The sequence below is a fragment of the Chiloscyllium plagiosum genome, chromosome 42, assembly GCF_004010195.1.
Source record: "Chiloscyllium plagiosum isolate BGI_BamShark_2017 chromosome 42, ASM401019v2, whole genome shotgun sequence".
Classification (NCBI taxonomy): Eukaryota; Metazoa; Chordata; class Chondrichthyes; order Orectolobiformes; family Hemiscylliidae; genus Chiloscyllium; species Chiloscyllium plagiosum.
In genome coordinates, this window is record NC_057751.1 from 10,752,349 (window position 1) to 10,778,297 (window position 25,949).

A 25,949-nucleotide genomic window follows, 5' to 3' on the forward strand; every position below is an offset into this window, starting at 1 on the left:
CTGGTCCCCACCTCAGGGCCTCCTCATTCAGAACTCCAAATGGAAGCCATCAGATCCTAGCAAGCTGCTCCTGAAAAGCTGAAACTGAGACCTGGGTGTTTTCCTGGTTGCTGTTGAAGTGATTTTACATGTTACCTCCTCTCCTCTGCTTCCCCTGCACCAGCGACTCTCAGGAATGATAAAAATAGTTCTGACTAACACACTGCAGGAAACCTTCTTGGAGATGAGTGTGCAGTCTGAAAGGGAAATTATCAAAAGCTAAATCCCTTCACCTTTGGAGTCTTTGCTTCAGGTTCTTTGACCTGTCCATTCCCTGTGTGACTTCAATCTGGTTGCAAATATCGTGTTGCTTTCTGCCCTGTCATTATTTCTTCTTATTTCCTTGGCACAGAACGACAATGTCTTGAATTAGTGGATAATTCAAGTGAAATAACTGCACAGCGGCCGGTACCCCGTCACCAAGTCAACCTTGATTTAAAAGTAGCTCAAAGTCAGTTCTCAACTGAGGAGATTCTTAGGTCCTGGTTATGTTGGCCAGCCAAGGCTTTCCTGATTGGTCCAGGTCAATAACCCCAATCAATGACCCAGCTGACCAAGTTAACCACCATCACCACACACACACACACACCCTGCCCTCCCACAACTCCGTCACTGGTGCAATAAACCAGCACATAACTTATCCAGGATGCAGAAAGTGGATTCTACAATGTTCACTGATACCTTGCCATTTACAGCACTTTGAAAGGATGTACTGTAGCTGATGCTAATGACACCCTGGGAATTCCAGCAAGTCACATATGTTACCAGCTTAATATGTTCCTTGATTTGTACTTAAGTACCATCTTATGATAACATCAGATTATATTAATGTACTCCCATTCATATATTCAGATGTTCCCAAAGTGGACAGCCATGTTACCAAACTAAGTGTGACACTGAGACACAGAAGAGGAAAGAACAAGGTAGATTTTAAGGAACGAAGTGTATGGTGCTGGAAAAACACAGCAGGTCAGGCAGCATCCGAGGAGCTGGAGAGTTGACATTTCAAGCCTAAGCTCTTCATCATCAGGAAGAAGAGTTTATGCTCGAAATCTTGACTCTCCTGCTCCTCCGATGCTGCCTGACCTGCTGTGTTTTTCCAGCACCATACTCTTTGACTCTGATCTCCAGCATCTACAGTCCTCACTTTCTCCGAGATTTTAATGAACACCTTTTAAAAAAGCTGACAAAGGTCGAGAAATTCAGACAGGGAGGGAAACGTCAAGGATTAGGACTCAAAGTAGGTGAGCGTGATGGGGAATGCTGGCTAAGCCATGGACGGTTGATGTGTTCTCCTTCATAATGTTGCTCCTTCAAACTGTGTAGGCACTCATACCTCCCTCATGGCTGAGTGTCAAAATTTGTCTGTTCACGTCTCAGTGAAATATTCTATACAATAAAACTGTTTATTGATGCAAGTGTTCTCGTGTTTAATGATTAATGAGTAAGTTTATCTGTGATTGAGAGGGTATTCACGCCATTGATGAGGTAATTTGCAGAGCAAAAGGTGGACAAAAGCCTTTGACAGAACTATGGTGGATTTAACAATTGAACCTCATCAGTGCTCAGCATGCAGGAGTAATTGCATCAACCGTCCTGGATTAATCCAGAAAACGGTATGAAATTGTCTGATTAAGCGGTGATTGTAGGGGAAGTTAACTCAAAGCAGATTTTCACATCTGCAGTTTTGTGCTGATCTTCTTAATTATATTCCAAAAGATTGTTTTTTGTGTGGTGGCAGGGCAACTTTGAAGATTTTTGATGATTGATTCAAGATCATTTGAGATTTCGCAAAACAAGCATAAATTATCGGTGTTAGTCTACTTTAGAGGCAAATTACAGAGGAAACTGAGCAAATTCCTTTTGGCTTGGAGGGCAAGTGAGCTGTTTGGTCTGGCACTGGCACCAACACATGGGAAACTATGTTCATTGCTTGTCAGTAAATGGTTCAGGGGGGGACTGGAGTCTGTACATGTTCTAGCTCAGCGTATTTCAGTCACATGATCACTGCTAAATGGGGCACTGCTTGTTTGTGTAAACCTGAAGCCCAGTGTTGGTGAGTAACAGTTGTTGAGTGAGTAATCCATTTCACTTCAGTGTAAGTGTGAAGCTCACCAAGTGGAGCTTCGTGAATGTGTTTATTTGCTCATTTTTCTGTAAAGTGACTAAAGTTTAGTGTAAGATGCCCACTTGTCTTGAAGTGAACTATGTGTCAGCAAATTTCTACTGAGACTCATTTACATTATGGGTTATAGAAGACTCCGATCTTGTCTTCAACAGAAAATGAATAAAAATTGGATTTGCTTCAGTTCATTTTGTCTTGCCTCTTGCCAGTACCAGGAATTTGAGAGGTTTACTCTTTTCATTGGTTAGTTGGAGGAAAATGACAGACCCCACCTTCTGAGTCTGCCCTGTGGGCTAGGATTGAAAACTGGTTTTCAGCTGGTTAAGTAAGTCAGGATGCAGCCAGTTGAATGCTCAGTTTTTCAACTGAACATGTGATTAGGAGCAGGAGAAGGCAATTTGGTTTCTCAATCCTACACTGTCACTCAAGAAGATCATGTCTGATTGGGTTGTGACATCAATTCCATGTTTTCACCAAGCCCTATCACCTGTGTCTCCCTTGTTAATGAATCATGGTTCCATTGCTACCCATCAAGATATTCACTAACTGTGCCTCCTCTGCTATGGAGGTGAGCTCCAGAGTCTTGCAATACTTGGAAAGAAATAAATTCTTCTCACCTGGGCCGATGTGGAAAACATTTAAACTTTGTCTGCTAGTTCTGTTCTCTGCTTGGGGTGGCAAGGCAATTCAAATTGGAGAATAGCCTTTGTGAATCTTTGTGTCGTGTCTCATATTTTCTGTTGCAACAAGTCTGCTTACTGTCATTTAGTCACACACTCAGTTCGAAGAGGTAACGTTCAGTAATGCATTTTTTTCTCTTCTCTGAACTTTGTGTATTCCTTGAAAACGAGAACTTTCAGATAGTGGCTTCTCAAGAGCCAGAACCCAAGACATCACCCACATTGTTTTGAAAACGCAATGATCATCATTAATTGTTTTTGTTCCGTAAGATTTAAAAATTAACTCAGATACAACCAAATTAAAATGATCAGTCCTTTAGATTAGGTGGGAGTTGCAAAGAATTGGATGTTATGTTTGATTTTCCATTTGTTCCTTCCACGTGTGTGAGCTGACTTTCATGTGAGTCCGGTTTGAAGACAAAAGGATCTAGGCTGGATGGTGTTGACAGCACAGAAGAAATCGGAGTTGAATGCTGAGTTGATGGTTTTTACACAAGTGGAGATATAGGTGCTTCTTTTCAAGCCTCGTTGCCATCGTGCTGTTGAGGCATTCAGAGCATTCACAATGGTTAAAAACCAGAACCCACTTTCAAGAACCAGACCTAAATTATGATCATTCAAAACCTGTTGTCCCTTTTTGCAGCATGAATTGGGCACATTAGAAGTGGAAATTTCCACTGAAAAGACAACCTGAAATGATTTTATTTTCTATTCATTCAAGATGGAGATTGCATTGACTTGTTTTCCTCTGAGGGTTTAGTGCTTGGAGCCGTCCTTACCATTGAGCAGTGGAGGTAGGGTCATGCAGTATTTTGAAGGCAGAGGCGTACTTGTAGTGAGCAAGGGATTGAAAGGTTATTAGGGTCAGGTGGGAATGTGGGTTGAGATCACCATCAAATAAGGCATGATCTCAGTGAATGGTCGAGCAAGCGACAGGAGCAGGTGCGAGCAGTCTAGACCTGCTCATTTGTTTGTTTGTATTTTCCTCCATTTAGTGGTTGTGAATTGTAACCACTGTTGGGATGTAACAAAGCACAGTGGCCAGTTTACACATGGAATGTTTTATGAACGGTGACTTGTCATGCTGTTTGAGAGATAATTGCAGGCCAAGACAGTGGAAAGAAGTTTCGCCTTCTCAGCAAAACTATAGAAACATCTCTTGCCTAGAGGGCAGCCAGGTAGTGCATACTTTGCTATGGTGGATGGGCAAGCATTGTACATAATGTACAGCAATGACATGCCTGTTATAGACCAGGCCAGACCCCCCAAAAACATGTCAAGCAAGTCGCCCAGACCCTAACTTTGCTGGTTATTTTAGGCAGGTCTAGCGCAGATATTTTAAGAGGCATGCAGCTGGTCAAACCACTTGGTTTAAAACAAAACAGAATTTATTGACAAGATTACAGAGTGAAACACAAATAAAAGAATACAGAATACCTTAATCTATCTGAAACTGAGCAGATTATACCAATTTAATGATGCTGTTCCAAATACTTGCACAATCCCCATAAATACCCCTTGCATGAAAGGTAAATTCAAACACAGGTTCTTACAGGAGAGATGTCAGACAGATGGAGGATCAGTATGGGCTTGCTTCTGTGGGTCTAGCAGCTTCACAACTGACTGCTTGCTAAAACTAAACCAAACCAGAGAAAAGCTGAGCTGGGACAACAGGCCACTCCCCTTTCAATGTACAAGAGTTTTTAAAAAAAGTTGAAAGCTTTCTGCCTGAGGCGGTATCTATTAGCTATTATCAAATTGGCCCTGAAACCTTTCAAATCCAGACTTTTTGGAACCCGTGTCTTTATGGCCTCCTGAAAAGAAAAACCAAGGATAACTTAATCTTGTTCAAGGACCAGCATCCTCACATGCCATTTAGTCCAACAGCCTGTGCTGCTCTTTAATATGCACATGAGCCTTCTCCTGCCCTTTTAGAAACTTAGAATTGAGGAGCAGGAAGAGGCCATTTGGTCTATTCAACGTGACCATGGCTGATCGCGATGCCCGAGTATTTATCCCGTAAATAAAGTATAATATTGATGTGAATACATCCTGCATTACATTCATATTTAATGGGTGATTTGACATGAATTTCGGGAGGTGTCTTGGTGTTTTTATAGAGATTATTTGAGGGATGGTTGATGTCTTGAAGCTTCACTTGGTCAGTGTTTACTGCAGTTGTGTGCCTCTTGATCATCTGTAATTTTGGTCATTGGGCACACTGCTGGTCCCATAGGTGATAGTTAATAAATGATTGGCTATACAAGGGTTTATATCCTTTTAAACCTTCCCTCCTCAGACCCATATCTAACTCAAAGAATCATAGAATCCTTCAGTGCGAAGAAAGCCATTCAGCCCATCAAGTCTGCACTGACCCTCCAAGAGCATCCCACCCAGACCAAGTTCCCCATCCCCTGTCTGCAATGCTGCATTTCCATTACAGCAAAAGTCCCAAGTCCCCTAGCCTGCACAGCCCTTGACACTCTGGGCAATTTACTGTGGCCAAACCACATAACCTGCACATCTTTGGACTGTGAGAGAAAACCAGAGCACCTGGGAGAATGTGCAAACTCCACACATACAGTCACCCAAAGCTGGAGTTGAACCTGGGTCCCTGATGCTGTGAAGCAGCAGTGCTAACCACTGAGCCACTGTGCTGCCCAAGTGTGTGTGTGTGTGGCCGCTCTCTCTCTCTCTCTCTGACTGTCTGTCTGTCTGTCTCCCTCTTTCTCTCTTTCTGGTGCTCGATCTCTGTCTGTCACTCTGTCTCTGTCTCTCACGCTCTCTTTCTTTCTCTCTCTTCCCCACCTCCCACCAATTCCTTCTTGAAGCAAACAATGTTTTGGCTTCAGTTACGTGATGTGGCAAAGACTTCCTACTCTTTGGGTGAAGACATTTCTCCTCATCTCGGTCCTAAATTGCTCACTCCTTACCCTTCGAGGGTGACTCCGGGTTCTAGACTGCCCAGTTAATAGGAACATCCTTCCTGCAATTCCCCTGTCTAGTTCTGCTGAATTATATAAGACACGCACCACACCCCCTCACCCTCAATTCTTCTAAACTGAGTGAATATGGTTTGAACCGATCCATTCTTTTGTCGTATGTCAGCTGTCCCAGGAATCAGTCTGGTAAACATTTGTTTCCGAAAGCAATCTTTTTCATTTGCAATTCCTTTCTTCTTTGTTCTTACCTTTCTTATCCTTAGATGATGGCTTCGCTTTCTCAACGCTTGGGAATTTTCAAAAGTGTTGCTTGGTGAACCAAAAATCAGGACCCTTCACCAGAGTCTGAATGTTTTTGTTTGTAACAAAAAGTTGAGGGTGCAAGCTGGAATAATGAAATCCTCAAGTGATCTTAAATGCAGGAACGTCAGGTGATTGTGGCCCTGAAACGTTTGTTAGCGGTGCACAGACAGTTCCAGTCCATTCATCAGCAGCTGATTCTGTAACTGCAGAATATGTAATTCAAGAAGAAGCTGGACCTGTGAAGCTATCTTAATGCATATTTTTAGCATCCTTTTGGGACTTCCGTCAAGAAAATATAGCGGATGATTTGCAAATGTTTAAGTTGGCATCATCACGAGATTCACTGACGTAAACCCATAGGGCATGAAAAAGAAGTGAGTGATTTAATGTGGAAAGCATTCGCATTTTTTAACATTGAAACATATGCCACAAAATTGATTGTTATCATGCACAGCTGTCTAACATTGTGAAACTGTGTTTAAATTCAAAGCGACCTGTCATAAAACCCAAGGAAACGATTGTCATATGAAGTTCAAAGTTGGAATCAGAGAGCATAAATCTAAAATTGAAAGAAACGTTTTGAGCTTCTTAAATTGTGAACTTGGGATACCTGAAAACATTTCGCAGTCAGATTTTTGAAATATTATCTTAGTTAACAGAAGAGATAATTTTACACAATCAGATCCCACAAATAGCCAAAATGTCTCTGGTCATTTTATCTATTTTAGTCGGTTTGGCAGAAAAGTAGAAGGATGCTTTGGATGATTTGTCACATTCATAGCACGTGGGCTCCTCTTTTTAACATCTCATCTGAAAGCTGGCATCTCTGTCACTGCAGTATTCCCTTAGTATAGCAATGATATGTTAGTGTCAGTACGTTTTTAATGTTCCCTATTTCTTTCATCTCTTTCATTTGTATAACTGCTGCCCACCCTGTCTGTTCCTCTGATGGGCTCTGGTTTGCTCTCTGCTCAGAAAGATGCACATCCCTTCCAATCATGCAGCACTTTTTCAGGACTGTACCCCTTTTTTTCCTATATATTAACCAATCAGCCTGTTCACAAAGGCTTTTACACACTACAGGTGGGACTTGAACTTGGGCCTCCTGGTTCAGATGTTGGGACATTACTACTGCACCATAACAGTACATGTTGGCTGACATTGCTAGCAATAACGTTTTGAAGCCTGATTGTAGTCAAAGCCCTCACAAAAATGGATTTGAACAAAATCAAAAGATTGCAGATGTTGGAAATCTGTAAGTATAAAAGAACAGCATATTTGGCAGATCCAACCACATTTATGCAGCGAGGAGCAGAGAATGTTTCACATCTGTGTACTTCTGTCAATTGGTGACAACAGCACTTCAAGGAATGTTGAATATTTCAGAGACAGTTATAATAGTATGTTTCAAATTGAAAGTGGAATTTCACTTGAAATCCAAGTAAATTTAAGAGACACACTTAGTAAACAGGGTAAGAATTGGCTTTGATAATTGATCAGAAATTGCAAAAAATACAAGCAAAGACACGCAAGATAAAACCGACGAAGAGGAAATCCTATCAAAGAGAAGAGTAGTGCACTGAGAGAAGAGACCCAGGACTGAATTATACACTAACAGTATGAAGTAGTGCAGCTGCTGGAACTCTGAAATAAAAACAGAAAATGTTTTGAAATACTGAACAGACATGGCAGCACCCATGGCGAAAGAAACAGCATTGACACTTAGTCTATGACCTTCATCAGAACCTTTGGTGCTGAAGAAAGGCTCCAGACCTGAAACTTCAATTATTTGCTCTCCCCAGATTCTCCCACAGCAGAGTTGGACCAGTGTATTGATTGCAAAATCTCAGAACAGAACTTGAACAGACCCATTTCTCAGAGTACATCTTTCTTGTGTGAGTAGCGCTGTCTGTTTGAATGCAGTCATTTCTGAAGGATTAGTGTTTAAAGGGAGAAAGGAAGCAGACTTCTATTTATGTAGTACCTTTCACTCAAGGTTGTGAAGTGCTGTGTCGCACTTCTGAAGTCTAATCGCTGTCAGACTATCCAATCACTAACCAATGTGGGAGCAACATGGGCTCTGTGTAAAGGATTTGTTTTAACTGTGTCATGAAGCTCACTCCTTAGAGCAGGTGCTTTCATAATTAGGATTTGCTTTTTATTTTACATAATGATTTGAATCATTAAATATTTGCAAATTGTGCAACTTGAATCTTCCGTTTATTGAGCATTATGTAATTTGATTGTTCCCGCTTTTCATTTTCTCAGTTTCTATCTTAAAGACGTGCAGCACAGAAGAGACTTTTCAGCCAGTTTCATCTGCACCGATCTGCTGAGTCTTAACTTGCATTTGCACAAATCTTTAAGATGGAGCCACAACCTCAGGTACAAAGAAAGGTGGTTTAAATGGGGTAATGGCAATTTTCGTCAACCAAATGTTGACTCTGTTGCAGTTGAGATCTGGGAAAATCACACAATCCCAACTGTACAGAGAGGGGCCATTTGGCCTGTCGAGTCTGCACCAACTCTGAGAGCAGCTCACTGCTGCCCTCCTACTCCTGGAATCCCTATTTAGCATGGCTAATCCACAGAGTCTACACATCTTTGCACACTACAGGGTAATGCAGCCTAGACCATCCACTTAAACTTACATATCTTCGAATGGCAGATGGTGGCATTATGGTCTCAGTGGATTCGGAATATACAGGGCCCAGGTGAAAGACAAACAGACTTGGGTTCAAATTCCACCACAGCAGCTTCAAGGTGGAACTTAAATTCCATTCTTGAATCAGGAAAATGAAGCTACCTTCAGTGATAACCCTGATAACCATCATGGAATTGCATAAAACCCGGTTCACAGAGGACCTTTATGGAATCTGTGGCCTCCATGTGATACCAAATCCACAGCAATATGGTTGGCTCTTGCAACTGCACTTTTAAATGGTGTAACAAGCCACCCGTTGTCGGGGTTGAGCAATAAATGCTCACCATCCCACATTGTGCTGTCATGGGAATGTGGGACATTCCAGAGCTTACAATAAATCATTGTAAAGGTATGGGAACTCAGTAGTATGGCCAGTGCAAAAGTGCCACTGGCCTGCTACATAGATTCACTGGTGTGTGGTTTGTTGATGATAGGTTGGGGTACCACACACACCAGAGGGATCCAGCATTGAGAATTTGTCTCAGTATGCTCACATTGACTTGTTTTCACAAGTCCTTTTGATTTGAATAACATACAAGATACTCTTCCTTCTCAATGCAGGTGCCTCTACAATTGAGGAGAGATTTTATTTTCACTGTTCAATTATGTCTTTCTTTTAAAACTATGTCATTATCCCAAATGCAGAAGATGAAGGTTACTGATTAAGGTAGCATGGACTTTGTGTTTGTGATTGAACCTACTTTCAAAATGTATGTGTTCGGATGCCAACTTTGCAGAATACTTTGAGGTTGGTTCGATGAGATGCTTTATTTGCTTGTGAAGTCAAGGTTTTGTTCAGTGGTTTTTAACTTTGTAACGAGTTTGCACTTGGTCGACTTTTTTAAATAAATAAGTGCAAAGTCACAGTCTTCTCTGTAGTGTTGAGTTGCAATTAAATGAGAGTCAGAGTTGTCTCCAAGAGTAGCTTTGATTGCCTCAAAGGATTAAGACTGAGTTGTTTTCCTGTTTTTTTTTCCCTTACTTAGCATGGGTTTTTATCTAGACTTTATCACATGGGTGTTGGTTGGGGCAGGGAATGAATGTATTCTGATGCACGAGGCCTTGCAGTTCTGAGGTTATGTTGGATGAATTAGTGGCTTTCTCCTGCTTGGGTACATTGGGATATTTGGACATGGATTTTTGACTTCCTCACCAACAGACTGCAGTCAGTCGGGACAGGCAACAACACCTCATTCACAATAGTCCTCAGTACTCAGCCCCTCACTATACTCCTTATACACATGACAGTGAGGCCAAACGCTACACCAACTCCATTTACAAGTTTGTCGATAATACCACTATTGTAAATTGGATCTCACACAACAATGAGAAGGAGTACAGGCAAGAGATTGAGTGCATAATGGCATGTTCTAAAGACAAACATCTCTCCAGCAACATAAGCAAAATGAAGGAGCTGGCCATTGATTTCAGGAGGTAGAGTGGAGGGCACAGCCTTGTCTGCATCATTAGTACGAGATGGAGATGGTTGAGAATGTCAAATTGCTGGGAGTGACGAGTACCAACAATCTGTCCTGGTGCACCCATGTTGACACTAAGGTCAAGAAAGAACAGCAATGCATCTACTTCCTCGGGAGGCTGAGGAAATTCGGCATGTCCGCAAGGACTCCGAGCAATTTTTGTAGATGCCCCATTGAAAGCATCCTGGCTGGTCGCATCACAGCTTGGTATGGCGAGCACTGTTCCCAAGCCCCCAAAAAACTACAGAGAGTTGTGAACACAGCTCAGTCCATCAAGAAAACCAGCTTCCCATCCTTTTACATCATCAATACTTCCCATTGCATCGGGAAAGCAACCAATGTAATCCAAGACCCCTCCCACCCCGGTTATGTGCTCTTCCACCCTCTTCCGTTGGTCAGAAGACATCACAGTTTGTATGCACATACCAACAGATTCAAGAACAACTTCATCTCTGCTATTCCCAGACTTTTGAATGGATCTCTCTCTCTCTCGCTCGCTCGCTCGCTCGCTCTCTCTCTCTCTCTCTCTCTCTCTCCCCACACCTTGGTAGCTGTAACATTGTATCCTGCACTCTGTCCTGTTACCCTGATGCACTTGTATAGTGTGATCTGACTGTAAAGCATGAAAGACAGCACTTTTCACTGTACCTTGGTGCACATTGCAATAATAAATCAAACCACATTACAAATGTATCTGAGCAGGAAAAAGCCTTTAATTCATCCAACACACCAACAGAACTGCAGGGCTTCACACATCAAAATATATTCACTCCTTGCCCCATCCAACAGCCATGAAAAACTGATAGTTTCTTCATGCATTCTTCAAGTGCACATGTGAACCAAAACATAATCTAAGATGCACGTAAACAGATTCAAAACACATAAACAGGTCCATAATGTTTCAGAACTTCTCCTGACCTTAGGGAGAGAGTGGTTGAGGGGGCAAGGGGAATTGCCTAGAATCTCTCTGAATTAAATGGAGAACAGGTTCTCTTGATCCACCTATCAAGTGTGAGGACTTTGAGAAGAGAAAATACCGAACTGAACTAACATGGCAAGCAAATTTTATTCTTTCTTCCTTCTGTTTATGAATGTATCTTTTGCTTTTTTATAGCTCCATTTTTACCTTGGTATCTTTCTGAGCAGTCTAAGTATTTGCAGGTATTTTCCAACCATTCCTTGAGCCATCAAAATCAAATGAATTTACAATCAGTTTCGCACTGTTGCTGATGTTCTCAGAAATGCAAGGTTCCTGCATTCCAATTCCCTGTGGGTTGATTTATTTATTTCTGTTCTCTTGCAGACCACCAGAAGTTAGAGAGGGAAGCTCGAATCTGTCGGTTGTTGAAACACTCCAATATTGGTGAGTAATGAGGTCTGGAGTGTGAAATCTGTTCACACTGAATTGTTTCATGATTCAATGAAAAGTGACAAAATTCAATAGCAAGTCTGGCAGATGGCTCTATATAGACATGTCAGTTAGCTTCTTGTCAAAAAAGCTTTGTTTAAGCAGTAGCATGCAACAAAGAGGAAGAGATGTGCTGCCTTCCCAAAGGACAAAGATCTGGTTGGGTGCTCACACATGTGGATGGCTGCAATGTCAAGTGGATGGAAATGTGCTCACGAATATTTAAGCAGTCACAGATATGGCATGTGGGAAAATGCAACGTTCCTGGACTTAGCCAAATAAGGGTCAATCCATGAGGAGGTATAATCTGCAGGCATCTGGTCCAAACAAATTACAGATGGACAGAACTTGGCGTGTGTATGTATGGGGCAGGAGGAGAGCTAGGAACAGAGAATTACCAGCATTTAAATATTTAAATAGCACCCTTTGCATACCTATGTCCAAAAGCACTTGACAACACTAATTGTAATTTTATTGCCTGTAATGTAGGAATTTCCACACTGTAAGCTCCCATAAAGGAAGGAGAAAAGGAAAATAATATTGTGATATTATTTGAGGCTAAGTATTGCCAAAAGTATTTGAGAAAGCTTTGCTGTTGTAATTTAAATAGTGCTTAAAAATGTGTTGCTGGAAAAGCGCAGCAGGTCAGGCAGCATCAAAGGAATAGGCGAATCGACGTTTCGGGCATAAGCCCTTCTTCATTCCTGAAGGAAGGGCTTATGCCCGAAACGTCGATTCGCCTGTTCCTTTGATGCTGCCTGACTTGCTGTGCTTTTCCAGCAATACATTTTTAAGCTCTGATCTCCAGCATCTGCAGTCCTCACTTTCTCCTAATTCAAATAGTGGCATGGGATCTTTGACCACCCACCAAAAAGGGCAGGCAAGGCCTCATCTGAAGGATGGTACCTTCAGAAATGCAGCACTTCTTCATTTGGTGTATCAACCAAAAGAAATTCACAACCTTCTGATTCAGGGCAAGAGTGTTTTTACTTAGTTTCAGCTGATAGGTCCTGGATCAAGACTGTAGCTTGGACAGTAAATCACAGATGATGCCTTGGTGAAATAACCACTGATGGATGGTGGGCTACTGGGAGAATTGAAGTCATGTTTGAAACATTCCTGAGTAAGCCCACTCTTGCAGTTATGTTTCGGAAAGCTAGTCTCCAAGTAGAACTCCATGGAGAGTCGGAATGGCTTGTGGGCAGGAAAGTGTTGAGATGAACTACAACACAGTCTGAACTCAAACAGGCCATGAATGTACAATTTATTTTTATAGAGTATAAGAGAAGTTGCCTCACTGAACAGTTTTCAGTATCACCACTGACTGGTACATATTTCTTAAGCTGTAGCTTTTATACACACTAATTCTCCTTAACAGCGAGAGAGCAGTTTCTGTGTGCTGACAGCTCCTGCCATGCATAAACAACAATTGAAATAAACTAAGTACAGAATTGTTCGGATTGCAGTGCACAAAACCATCCCCAGCTCCAAACCAGGAGGAGAGATATGAGCAAATAACAAGCAAGTCCTGTTGTCAAGGAAACATGGCCATGACAGAGCCTGTTTCCATGAGGGAATTTTTCGCATTGCTGTACCTTCCACACAGAGGGAGGGCACAGCCACATCCTTTTGAACAGCATGGCATCAAGGCCTGAGGAAATGGCTCCAATTTTCTCATAATTGGCAGGCTCACTTCAGAGGCAGAGCTTGAATCCTGACAGTGTGACTAACCGTGAACAGCCTTGCTTGCTGCAATACTAATGCTGGCAGTTTCAAACAGTTAAAAATACTAGTTAATTCTTGGAGAAGAGTGCATCACAGAACTACATCAAAGTCTCCATCTTTGAATATCACTGAAAACAATTTGTAACCCTTTTCCTTTAGAAATTAGATTTTAGTTCCAGTTCACTGTAATATTAGAATTCTTCTCAATTTGGAGGCACGTTCCATGTGATGTGTTTGGGAAAAAAACAAAGGGGACACAAAATTAGTGGCAGGTTTGCTCATAACAACAAGCCTGCAGGTCAATTCATGTTGGTACTGCCTGTAATTGGGCTGGGTTTTAATCTGGATATTTTTTGTATCAAGAACGCAGTGTTTGAGTGGTGTCTATGAAAGGAGACTGATGACCTGTTTTCAAGTGTTCCATTTTTCTCTTCTGGGATTAGAAGATTGTGTTCATGGACATAATTTTCTCAACAGAGTGTGGTGATTAGTGCCTTTTCTCAAGAGTTTTAATCTCCCCTTTTTAAAAATATAAACTTACTCTGGCATGCGATAAGACCTAATTGACCTAATTGTGGCATCATTTCAACTTTCCTGCCTCTACCGTCAGACCCTTTGACTTCCTTGTTAGTCAAGAAAGGATCTACCTTGCTTTTAAGATGTTTCGTGACCCTGCTCCACAGGCACTGTCTGGCCAAGGTATTTCTCAAGAATCATGGCCATCAGAGAACCCTTCTCTTTCTTTTTGTCTTCAATGGGAGACCATTTGTTTTCAAAATCTATCTTGTTTCCCACAAGGGGGAACACTCTAGCAGTGTCCACCTTGTCAAGTCTGCACAGAATATTACATATTTTGAGAGAATCAGCTTGTCTGAAGTCGAAAAGTTACAAGATTAGTCTCTCCGACCTTTCTGCTTGTGTCCATCCCATTGCTCCAGGGATCATTTTACTGAACCTTCTCTGGGCTGCTTCGAATGCAGTTACATCCTTTCTTAAATAAACAGTGCAAATCAGCAGGTAATATTAGACAGGCGGTTGACAACATCAACACTTCGTACAAATGTGAGAAACCACATTGCTGTTTGAAATGCTGGTGGCAGGAGGGGGTACAGGCAGCCTGTGGTGACAGGTAGTGAGGGCGAGGGTAGCAGGACCAGGCTTCCTGCGGCAGCAGCAGTAGTAGGACCAGGGTAAAAGGCAGCAAGAGCAGGCTGTCCATTGCAGCAGTGGGGGCGAGATTGGGTGCAGAACGGGGGAAGATGGAATCCTTGTGAGGAGTGCGAGCCCAGCATGGCAAGGCACTTTGAGACTGTGCTTTTTTTAGATTAGATTAGATTAATTACAGAGTGGAAACAGGCCCTTCGGCCCAACAAGTCCACACCGACCCGCCGAAGCGCAACCCACCCATACCCCTACATTTACCCCTTACCTAACACTACGGGCAATTTAGCATGGCCAATTCACCTGACCTGCACATCTTTGGACTGTGGGAGGAAACCGGAGCACCCAGAGGAAACCCACGCAGACACGGGGAGAATGTGCAAACTCCACACAGTCGCCTGAGGACTGTTGAACTGTTAACTGTGTCTCTTCATTTTTCTGATTTTTAGACTGACTGTAATATTTAACTTTTTGACTTAATTTTCTTTATTTTTGTGCTTGGTACCAAGATTCTGTACCTACGTATCTTTGTATGTAAGATGGCACTGTATGTGGCGACTTAGAAACTTTTCACTGTACTCATGTGAGCACATGAGACAATAAAGCGAATTCCATTTTACATGTATGACAGAGGTATGTAACCTGTGCAGCTCCCATCCTGCTCATCCTTAGAAGTGTGTGTGCTTGGACTCCAGGCAGATGCATGCCAGCAAGTAACAATACTGTAGCCAAATGAACTGAAGATCACCATTTAAATAAAAGGGCTGATCAACCACGTTTTTCACAAATAGAAATATTTCTTATGAGCGGGGATGTTGAAAATTGAGTGGTTTTGCTTGTGCGATTGCATGTTCTCGGTGTGAAAGACTCCTGATGTTTGGAACAGTTAATAATACTGGAGCAGCAGTATTTAAATAGCCCACGCTCAAGGCCTGTATAGCTGCTGTCTGTGCTGCTGACAGCAGCTCGCCCCCACAGTTCTTTAAGGAATAAGCACAAAACCCATCAGAGTTGTCCTTACAAGATTCTGCTGTAATTTCATACTTGAGGTGATTAATAACACGCCAGATCTTTCAACATAATTTGACACTTCAAAGGTTTCTCATCTCAATTCAAATTGGCTTCTGTGTTCTTAAAGTGAATCATGAGGAATTTCAATTTATTTTTATTGTGCTATTATTTTGGAAATAAATACCAATAATATTTTGAAATGTTAATGCACCGTTGGTGAAATAATGCTGTGCCCCTTTTAACAAGTTTGAGAGTGACAGAAAGAATTGACAAATGTTGCTGGGAACTCTCAGCCCCTTCTCAACTGGATTGTGCTAACTCTCGGATTCTCACTTCAACAACACTCAGCTTGGCAATTCGATAGGTTGCAGGGTCTCCTTCCTGCACGTTCTAGTCTTGTAAACTACTGGTACTCATGGTATTTCTGTCAAAGTGACTCAATAAAATAGCAGTGTCACTCATGTATTCATATCACAGAATATTTTAAGGGAGACAGTGCTGTTGTGACAATATCATTGAAATAATTGTCCAGTATGCCAAACACTAATATTCTTGGACATGGATTCAAATCCCTCCATGGCTTGATGGTGACATTTGAATGTAAACATCTTGTATGGAAAGTGAACCTGAAGGCGACTATGGAAGAACTGTTGATTGACATAAAAGCCCACTATGAGGGAAGGAAATCTGGTGTCCTGATCTGGTCTTGCTGATTTGGGACTTAGGACAATGGAGTCTGGACTCTGATGATTGACTGTTCCCTGCACTCTGAAATGGCCTTGCGAGCAACCCAGTTTCAGGTTTTAACACTTAGGAATGGTTGATATTAGTTGTCCTGCCAGCACCACCCATATCCCATAAATTGTCAGAAAACAAAAATCATTTTTGGATGCAATGTACCAGATCCTTGCCCAATCATTCCTGAAATTCCATATGCTTGGCGTATTTCTCACAGTGTTTCTTGTGACCTCTTGTGCAGTCTCCTCATCTGGCCCATTCATCGCTGAAACACACTGTGCTATTTCCAGTTCAAATGTTTGCTTTCTTACACCTGTTACACAAAATAAATTTGACCGCCATGATTCATTGTTGTGATTGAGTGTTATGATTTGCTCATTCACCGAGCAGAGAAACAGGAATTGATCAGCCCAGTATTGACCAGTTGCAAGGGGTACTCACATCCTAGCAAGCTTGTTGTGTGTGCACTTTGGGTTGAGGTGTCACCCTCCTCCCACATGACAGTGCCTGCTCCCATGTGTTCTTCTGCCTTCCCAATATTGGTTTAAAGCATCCCACTGAGGAAATTCACTTCCTTGTATTCTCACCGGTTTGGTCTGCCTACAGGTAGTTCAAATAACCATGTGTCACAGAGTTTCACAGCACAGAAAGAGGCCCTTTGCCGACAGTGGCCTTGCCAGTTATCAAATACCTTTCTGCTCATCCCAATTTCCAGTACTTGGCCCATAGCATTGTGAATGTTCAGATAAATATGTCCCAGTCATTGTGACGGTTCTCACCTCCACCACTCTTTCAGCGACTGAGTTCCAGATATTCTCCATTCTTTGGGTAACAAAATTCTTCCTGAAAACTCCTTGAAACCTCCTGCCTTTCACCTTAAATCTATGCCCCAGTTATTGATCCCTGTATTTGGGAAACCTTTCTTCTTATCCAGTGTCTCTGTGCCCCTCCATAATTTTGTACACCTCAGTCAGGTCATCCTAAGTGTCACTATTTCTCTTGTCATTGGTGGGACAGGACTGGTGCTGATCTTTGACTGGCCACCGGCTCGCAGAGCCAGAAACTGTGTCCAACTATGTGTAACAGTTTCTCAGCTCAATCACCATGTGATAGTTTTTCACCACTGCCACTGTGTAAAGTTCTATTCTAAAGCTCTTGTTACTTTGATCAACCTGTTTGAACATGTTCTGATACTGGAGATCAGTATCGGTATGTGGTGCTGGAAAAGTACAGCAGGCCAGGCAGCATCTGAGGAGCAGGAGAATCTCCTTGGATGCTGCCTGACCTGCTGGGCTTTTCCATCACCACTCTCATGTTCTGACACATCTCTTAGGCAGGGTGACTTGAATTTAGACCTTCTGTCCCAAAACTAGGGAAATGACCACCAACACTGTCACAACACCATCCACCCATAGAAATAGCTGGTCGGCATGTACCTGTTCAGAATTAGACTTCATTGAGGTTGCCTGTCATGATGAAGGCATTATCCAACAAGAACTACAATGGGTCAAACAAATCCACTTCCAGTGGAAACCAGACCATGAGGTGTGAAACCCTCACATGGTTGTCAGGTTGGAAAGATCCTTAGTGAAACGAACTTGAGAAGCTCCAGCCAACTGTGTGCTGATAGCAGATGATGACACCAATGTTACAGCACTTGGAAGAGCTGTCCAAATCCTCCTTCATCCCACAATGACTTGTGTCAGAAGCTGGTAAATTTTTAACTTGAATTTTTAACCCAGATCCCTTTTGTAAGTGACTTGTGGGAAATACATTTCAAACCGCAACATGGCACTATAAATAAAGGTATTTCCACATCTTGCTTCGGCTAGTTTTGGCCATCATCTCTGATCTATGACTTCTCACGAGCAAGCCTTATATCTTTGCAAACCTTTACTGATGACCAAAGTTAAACTCAACTTTAACTCCTCTGTGTAAGTCCACTGCATGTATAGTAAGAGATTAAATAAAATCAACTTGGGAGGGCTTCAGAACTTGTTCACATAATCCGTGGCCACGGATTGTTGCTTGGTAGTATTCTTCCTACACAACACATCCTAAGTTGAGTTTGATTGGTATGAAGAAAGTCGTCAGTCCACTAGAAGCTGCTGCATTCAATGTAAAGGAGTCCGTTCATTTATTTAAGTGAAACAAGACTGACATCTATTTGGATGTTGGTAGCCCCTTTCACATGATGAAACACGACAGGACACTTGACTTGAATTTATCCAAGATGTTTTGCCACTGAGTTGTAAGACGATATTTGGGTAGATGGCAAATGGAATTGAGGGATGGCCGGAAAGGAGATAACATAAGAGAATTATGAGGGGCATTTTCAAGCTTAGGCTTGGAAGGAAGGTGAGGGTCTTTGCAGGAGTAGTGGGGAGCGGAATCCGTGGGGTGGGATTTGTATTCACGAATTTTTGGATGAAGGTTCTTTTTAGCAAAACAGTACCTTTCCCTATGGTGCTGAAAGCTGGTTTGTGACAAGCTCAGCAGGTCTGGCAGCATCTGTGAAGAGAAATCAGAGTTAACGTTTCAGAGTCGGTGACCCTTCTTCTGAACAGTTCTGAGGAAAGGTCGCCAGACCCGAAACATTAACCGATTTCTCTTCACGGATGCTGCCAGATTTGCTGAGCCTTTCCAGCAACTTATGTTTTCATTTCTGATTTACAGCATCCATAATTCTTTCGGTTTGTTTGTGGCAAGGATGTCTTCAGTCTTAAAGTTGTGAACTATTTCCTCTCCAAATAAAGATGTGTTGTATTGATGCAGTTTAGAGTTGAGAAGGGAAAAATGTTAGCATCTCATTGATTAAATGCATTTCAAAGTCAAGAATACTCATGATTGTGCAAGGTTTTCAGTTGGTGTGCAATGAAAGCAAGGCAGAAAGAGTGTATACATTTGATACTGTCATAATTGCAAAGTGTATTGCTTTTAGTTGAGCTGTAAATTGTCTTAAATTATATCTTGACATCAGAAGAAATGCTTCAATACTCCCAATCCCCAAAGCTGTTGTAGTTTCTGAAAAAACGAGTGAGTGGTTGTTTGAAAGTTGTCTTTTGAAACCTACCTTTTCTGTTGTCAGATCTTTTTTAGTCATGGGAGAGAATCCGTAAGGCCAGTGCTTGGGAAAAGTAAAATTTGAGATGGTGTAGAGCCAATCACTATGCTGTTGCTGCACTGTGTAATAATGCTACAGTGAAAACTTGCTGGAAAAATTCAGCAGGTCTGCCTAGAGAACAAGTGCTGACATTTTAGGTCAGGGAACTTTGCCCAGAACTGGAAGATGGTAAAGGTGAACAGATTTTAAGCATGTGAAGAGCCATAGAAAAAAATGTTAAGAACAGAAAATGAGAAAGAAGTCCATCGTAGAGCAGAGGACGGGAGTGAATGAATGAAGGAATGAATTTTTTTTGGTGACATGTATATATCACTGAAAAAAAATACAGTAAAATACTGTGAAAAGCTTCCACTGTCACCATGATCCAGTACCATTTTGCATAGTTTAAGAATAATTTTAAAAAGTATAGCTTAAAGAGAGTCTATAACCCGCTTTGCCATTTCCAGCACCGGACTTGAACAGCGTTGAAACCTCCACCTCTCAGGCATCATCTTTGGCTAATGTACCTACCTCAGCGATGTCACCTCTGCCAATGTTGCAGCCAGTGCTGGGCCATGTGCTCACTCCTCTGCCAGCCACCACCTCATCTCCATCCACCAGAGTCCTGCTTTGGACTTAACAACCACCAGACCCTGATGAAGCTGCCATCCTCATCGATTGCTGGCCCTGCTGATGCCGCCACAAGTAGAGAGTGTGAATGGCAGAAGGAATGATGGTGCAAGACAAAAGGATTAAACAAAGACAGACAGTGCTATCAAAGTGTATGTAACCAAGCCTTGTGAATAGTGTTGAAAGAAGTCCTTGCTGTTTATCAGACCATGATATGTAGCTCTCACATTTGCTTCACTGCAGCAGTGACAGCACTTGAGAAATGTTTTTCAGTGCTGTTAGTTGAGGAATATATATTGGTCGGTGTGCCAGGAAGAAATCTCCTACTCTCTGACATACTGCCGTAAGATTTTTAAATTTAGATTTCACACCTCGCCCTCAAAAAGGAACCTCTGATCAACAACTCTTGAGACCTGGAGCATTCTCTGAACCCAGAGCACCAGATGTTCCATGGGACGTGGGGTTCTTCATTGGTGTGAATTATGCTGATGGGAAAATGTATTCTCCCAGTAAATTTGCCAAGATCTGGGACGATGGAAAAGCTGTCTTGCCTTGTGCCTGAATCTGTGTGTGTTGCACGAATGAGCAGGTTGTTAGTGAATATGGTTTCAAGATATTTATTGAGCAGTTAAACACTTCATTTAACAACTGAGCAATTTTACAGTTATTTGTCATTGTGAGATCAGAGTGAACAAGTCAGGCCCTGGCCTAGTGTGGCATGCTTCTTCACTGGCACTTCATTCAGTCTCGTTTATCATAACTTCAGGATGACATACATCACGTGACAAATGACCAGATGTAGTGTTCCTTTATTACAACATTCAAGGGTTTTGCTAGGTTTTCAAGTGCCATTTGTGGTTCTGAAGCATTCGTGCCATGCTGGTTGTGGTTAGAACTGTGGGGGCAGACTTAGCCTGTGGGAAATGTACCAACAAGGCGTTCATGAGTTTGTGAGCATTGTCCTACAGTTACGAGGGGCCTTTCCACCTCAAATGATGAAGAACTTAAATCCTGCCCTGTTCAGGATGATCCATGTTGCTGTGGTAACAGTAGAATTCCACAGACATTTCACAGATTCAGCTTTCTGTTTTCCCATTGCAAGCTTCATAATTTTGACATCCCTCTGAGGTCACTTCAGTCTCCTTTCAAACTGTTCACTTTGACTTAATTGTCATTGTGCTGAAATTCAGTCGATCGTCTTGTTAAAAACAAATGTGCTGATTAATTTGGCCATGAATGAAACAGTGGCACATGAGGTGTTGGACATGGCAGGTTTTAGTGTGCTCAATAATGAGTTGATGGAAATCAGCTAAGTGCTTGAGGGAATGATGATTCACTGAACCGAATGATAGATGTCAATTCCATAGCAACTGATGGAAAGTTCTTGTGTTTTATATACAAACGCTGTCTGTTACCTTAGTAACTCAGCATCTTAGGTTGAGATTGAGGTTGAGGTTGAGCCGAGCAGTTGAGAGGGGCTAATTCAGCTGTTTAGTTTTGACCTGAGAAATTTCTTCACCTGCAGAGTTGTTAACTTTTGACATTCTCTACCCCAGACAGAACTGAGGTGATCAGTTATTTACCATATTCAAGATCTAGATCATGGATATCACAACCTCTCCAATTCTGAAGAGCTGGTGCAGGCAGGATGGGCTGAATGGCCATCTTCTGAACTGTATGTTGTGCATTTTAAAGGAAACAAACCCCAGGAACTGCAGATTCTGGAAATCAAGAACAAAACTAGAAATTGCTGGAAGAACTCAGCAGGTCTGGCAGCATCTCTGGATGCAAAACAGATTTAACGTTTCGGGTCCAGTTACTCTTTTCCAGAACAGATTGTGATGTGGAAAAGGTTGTGACGTGTGTGAGACGACAAGGGGTAGGGTGAGGGATAAAGAGGAAATAATAAGTGGAGTCAAACCCAAAGAGAGAGAAGAACAATTGGACAGACAAAGGAATGGGTAAAGGCCGTGGTTGGGAGAATGAAGATCTGCTAATGGGGACAGTTAGTGGTTGGCAATGGGTTGTTTGTAGTAGCAGCCTGACTGATGACAGGGTCTAGTGTGTGGGGATTGGGGGAATGGTGGAAGGTGCTCAGACACTAAAATTATTGAACTTGATATTGAGTCCAGAAGGTTGCAAGGTTTCTATGCAGAAAGTGAGGTGGTGTACTTTCAGCTTGCGCTAAGCTTTGCTGGGGCACTGTAGCAAGCCTGAGACAGAGATGTTGGCCAGGGAACATGGTGGTGTGTTGAAGTGGTAGGTGTTACAAAGCTGGTCCTTTTTTCTAAAAGCTGTTCCTTTTCTCAAGGATATTGTGTCCTTGGTTTCTTTTTCAGAGAGGTTGTAAATAGCTCCCGGTTCCGATTAAACTGGTTTGGTACAGAGATTAAAGGGTATTGAGAGGCCTTTTTGTCGATATGTAAACAGATGAGACTTCAGGCCAAAGTCATCATGTTTTAGAAGTGACCTGTATAATGAAAGGGGAATGGTCAGCTCTCTAGCTGAGCAGTTCAGTCCAGAACTAGTTCAGAGTTTAACAGTGAGCTGTATGGAAACAGGTTCTCTCTTTCTCCTTCTCCCTTTCTAACCTTAAGCAATTGTTTCATTTTTACTGTATTTTTTAATGGGGGTTGCTTATTGGGACTGTTGTGTATATTTGGAACAGCATAATTAAGTCTAGTTTGGATCAACTGAGTTCTGTATGTGTTCTTTATTCTGTTCTTTGTGTTTCATTGTGATTTTGTGAATAAATTTTTGTCTGTTTTAAAACCTGGTCGTCAACCTAGCTAACTTAATCTGGGTAATTTTCACTGTATGGTTACCAAAACAAAATGCAAAATTATGGTCTGGGCTGACTTCTTAAGAATGTTTTGAGTGGTCTGGCCTAGTCCATAACACAGACAACCTGAAGCTGAGGGTCGTCTTTGTGGACAGCATGTCGGAGTCGTGCAAAGTGGTCACACAGTCTGCGCTTCATCTCCCGATGCAGAGGAGACCACATTGTGAGCAGCGAACACAGTAGATGTGATTGAGTGTGTGCACCCTTCTGGGGGCTTGGTTGAGATCTTCAAAAGTGAACAAAACAATCAATGCTCATAGCATTTGGCTGTGAATTGACAAAGGTCATTGGGCAAGTTATTGCTTGTCATCTTTTTGTGTCATTGTAATTTTGAAAGCCAATTAATTTTGTGTTTAGGTGAACAGGAAAGTTTTTCTTCATCTGTAACGTTGCCATATTTTGAAGCTCCAATATTCAATGCTTGCATCCCTCTTGCATCATCCAATAGAAGCTTGACAACAAGCACTTTTCCTGTTGACTGGCAAAAGCAGCCTCCTACTTTTCCTTGATTCATGCTGAGTGCATTTCATTTGATCAAAGACCCTCTGTGTTGTAGAGAATTCAGAGCCTCCGTTAGGAGGTCTCTTGAGACTTGGAGTGCAGTCTGAACCCATACATCTGAGTATTGTGGTAAACTGATGGAAGCTAAAACCTGATGTCATTCTATCCATTGTCCAGCAGCACTATCTTCTATTGTTACTGTTTTCCAAAATAGAGTTCCCAATCACCAACAGATGCAAGTTTTTTCCAACGTAAATTACTGGAAGTAGCTCTCTGTTAATTGTGACCATGCTGAAAGGTTTTGAATCATTGATAAATTGCCAAGTTTAATTTCCTCCCTACATTGTCACTGACATACAAATCCTTTTCGCAAACAATTGCTGCCTTCTGTGCTACAGAATTGAATAGTTTACCTTGCTTTTGAAAGCTTTTCGCTGGCAGATTTAGATAACTAGGGTGTCCTGCTAGCTATCTTGGTTCGTGTGACAGAACAGACAAACCTGAAAGTGTTTCCTCTGTGTGCTGTGAAAGTGTTAACTGTGAGAGCCTGTGGGCTGAATGTTGAACTGTTTGTGCAGATGGTAGATCAGGGAGACGGTTTTTAACCTGAAAATGGCGGACTTCCTTTTATGCATTCTGTGCAGTGCCTGTTTGAACTTTTCAGCAGAGCCGCAACTGCTTTGTGAGACAAAATCAAGTCAATTAAACATAATTGTTCCAATGGAAGAGATGTGAAATTTCCTTGTGACAGTCCACTGCCTGGGTTGCTTGATCTGAATATATCTTTGGTTTAGGGGGCATGATTGTAGATTTAAAGTTGCTGGTAGAAGGTCAGTGTCAGATGGGGTTAAGAAAAGATTAGTGTATTTTTTTTCTCTGTCACAAATTTTAATGTCTTTCTTTTCTTATCTCCTCCTCAATCATGTCTTATCCTGTAAACATATGAACAAGGAACAAGGGTAGGCTGCTCAATCCTTCAAGCCTGCTGCACCACTGAATAAGATCATGACTGATCTGATTTTAACCTCATCTCTACATTTCTGCATATCCGTGATAGTCTTCCATCCCCTTGGCAATCAAGAATTTAGCTACCTCCATCTTGAAAATATTTCAAGATTCTGCATTCGCTGCCTTTTGAGGGTGGAAATTCCAAAGGCGCCCAACCCTCCGAGAGAAAAACAAGTTTCCTCATCTCACGATTAAATGGGAACGGCCATTTAATACAAATTTCTCAGGCAATTCAAATCACAGCTGAAGATAACCGAGACTCATTACACACGTAGTGATAATGTCACTCGATTAATTATCCATAGTCCCTAATATTCTGGGGACATCGGTTCAAATCTCAGTGTAGCAGATATTGAAGTTTGACTTTGAAAAGTCTGGAATAAAAAGCTTGTGCACTGTCTATCAAATAATCATTGTCTTTTGTTGTAAAAGCTCACATGCTTCACTGATGACCTTCAGGGAAAGAAAGTTGCCTTCACCTGGCCTGACTGACTTGTGAACACCATAGCAGTGTGGTTGACATTTTAGAACAAAGAAAATTTACAGCCCAGGAACAGGCCCTTCGGCCCTCCAAGCCTGAGCCGATCCAAATCTACAGTCTAAACCTTTCGTCCAATTCCTAAGCGTCTGTATCCCTCCGCTCCCCACTTACTTATGCATCTGTCCAGATGTATCTTAAATGCATCTACCATGCATGTCTCCACCACCTCTGCTGGCAACACGTTCCAGACACCCACTGTCCTCTGTGTAAAGTACTTGCCGCGTGTATTCCCCTTAAACTTTTCACCACTCACCTTGAAAGCAAGACCTCTCATTAGTGAATCCTTCACCCTGGGAATAAGCTTATCTCTATCTACCCTATCTATACCCTTCATGATTTTGTCAACCTCAGTCAGGTCCCCCCTCAATCTCCTTTTTTTGTAATGAAAACAAACCTAACCTACTCAACCTCTCTTCATAGCTAGCACCTTCCATACCAGGCAACATCCTCGTAAACATTCTCTCCACCTTCTCCAAAGTGTCCACATCTTTTTGGTAATGTGGTTACCAGAACTGTACACAGTATTTTAAATGCGGCCAAACCAACATTGTGTACAATTTTAACATGACCTGCCAGCTCTTATACTCAGTACCCCGTCCGATGAAGGCAAGCATACCATATGCCTTCTTAACCACTTTATCCACCTGTGCAGCAACCTTCAGGGTAGACCTGCACTCCCAGATCTTTCTGCTCACCAACTTTTCCTAAGGCTCTTCCGTTTACTGTATAATTCACTTTCGAATTAGACTTGCCAAAGTGCATTACCTCACATTTTCCTGGATTGAACTCCTTCTGCGACTTCTCCGCCCAACTCTTCAGTCTATCTATATTCTCCTGTATTCCCTTGGGCTTTCTGCTACTCCACCAATCTTCGTGCTATCTGTAAACTTGCTGATCATACCATATACCCCAAACAACAATGGCCCCAGCACTGATCCCTGATCACTAGATTAGATTAGATTACTTTACAGTGTGGAAACAGGCCTTTCGGCCCAACAAGTCCACACCGA

At 42.1% G+C, this 25,949-nt stretch overlaps 1 protein-coding gene across 50 annotated transcripts in view; it reads left to right on the plus strand.

Annotated features, from left to right (window-relative positions):
* LOC122543116 (calcium/calmodulin-dependent protein kinase type II subunit beta) overlaps positions 1–25,949 on the plus strand; it is a 265,513-nt gene that overhangs the window by 76,342 nt on the left and 163,222 nt on the right. For all 50 annotated transcript variants that reach the window (XM_043681394.1, XM_043681397.1, XM_043681395.1 and 47 more), the window contains exon 3: positions 11,575–11,634. In XM_043681394.1, coding sequence (XP_043537329.1) covers positions 11,575–11,634 — 60 coding nt within the window. The remainder of the gene's footprint in view (positions 1–11,574; positions 11,635–25,949) is intronic.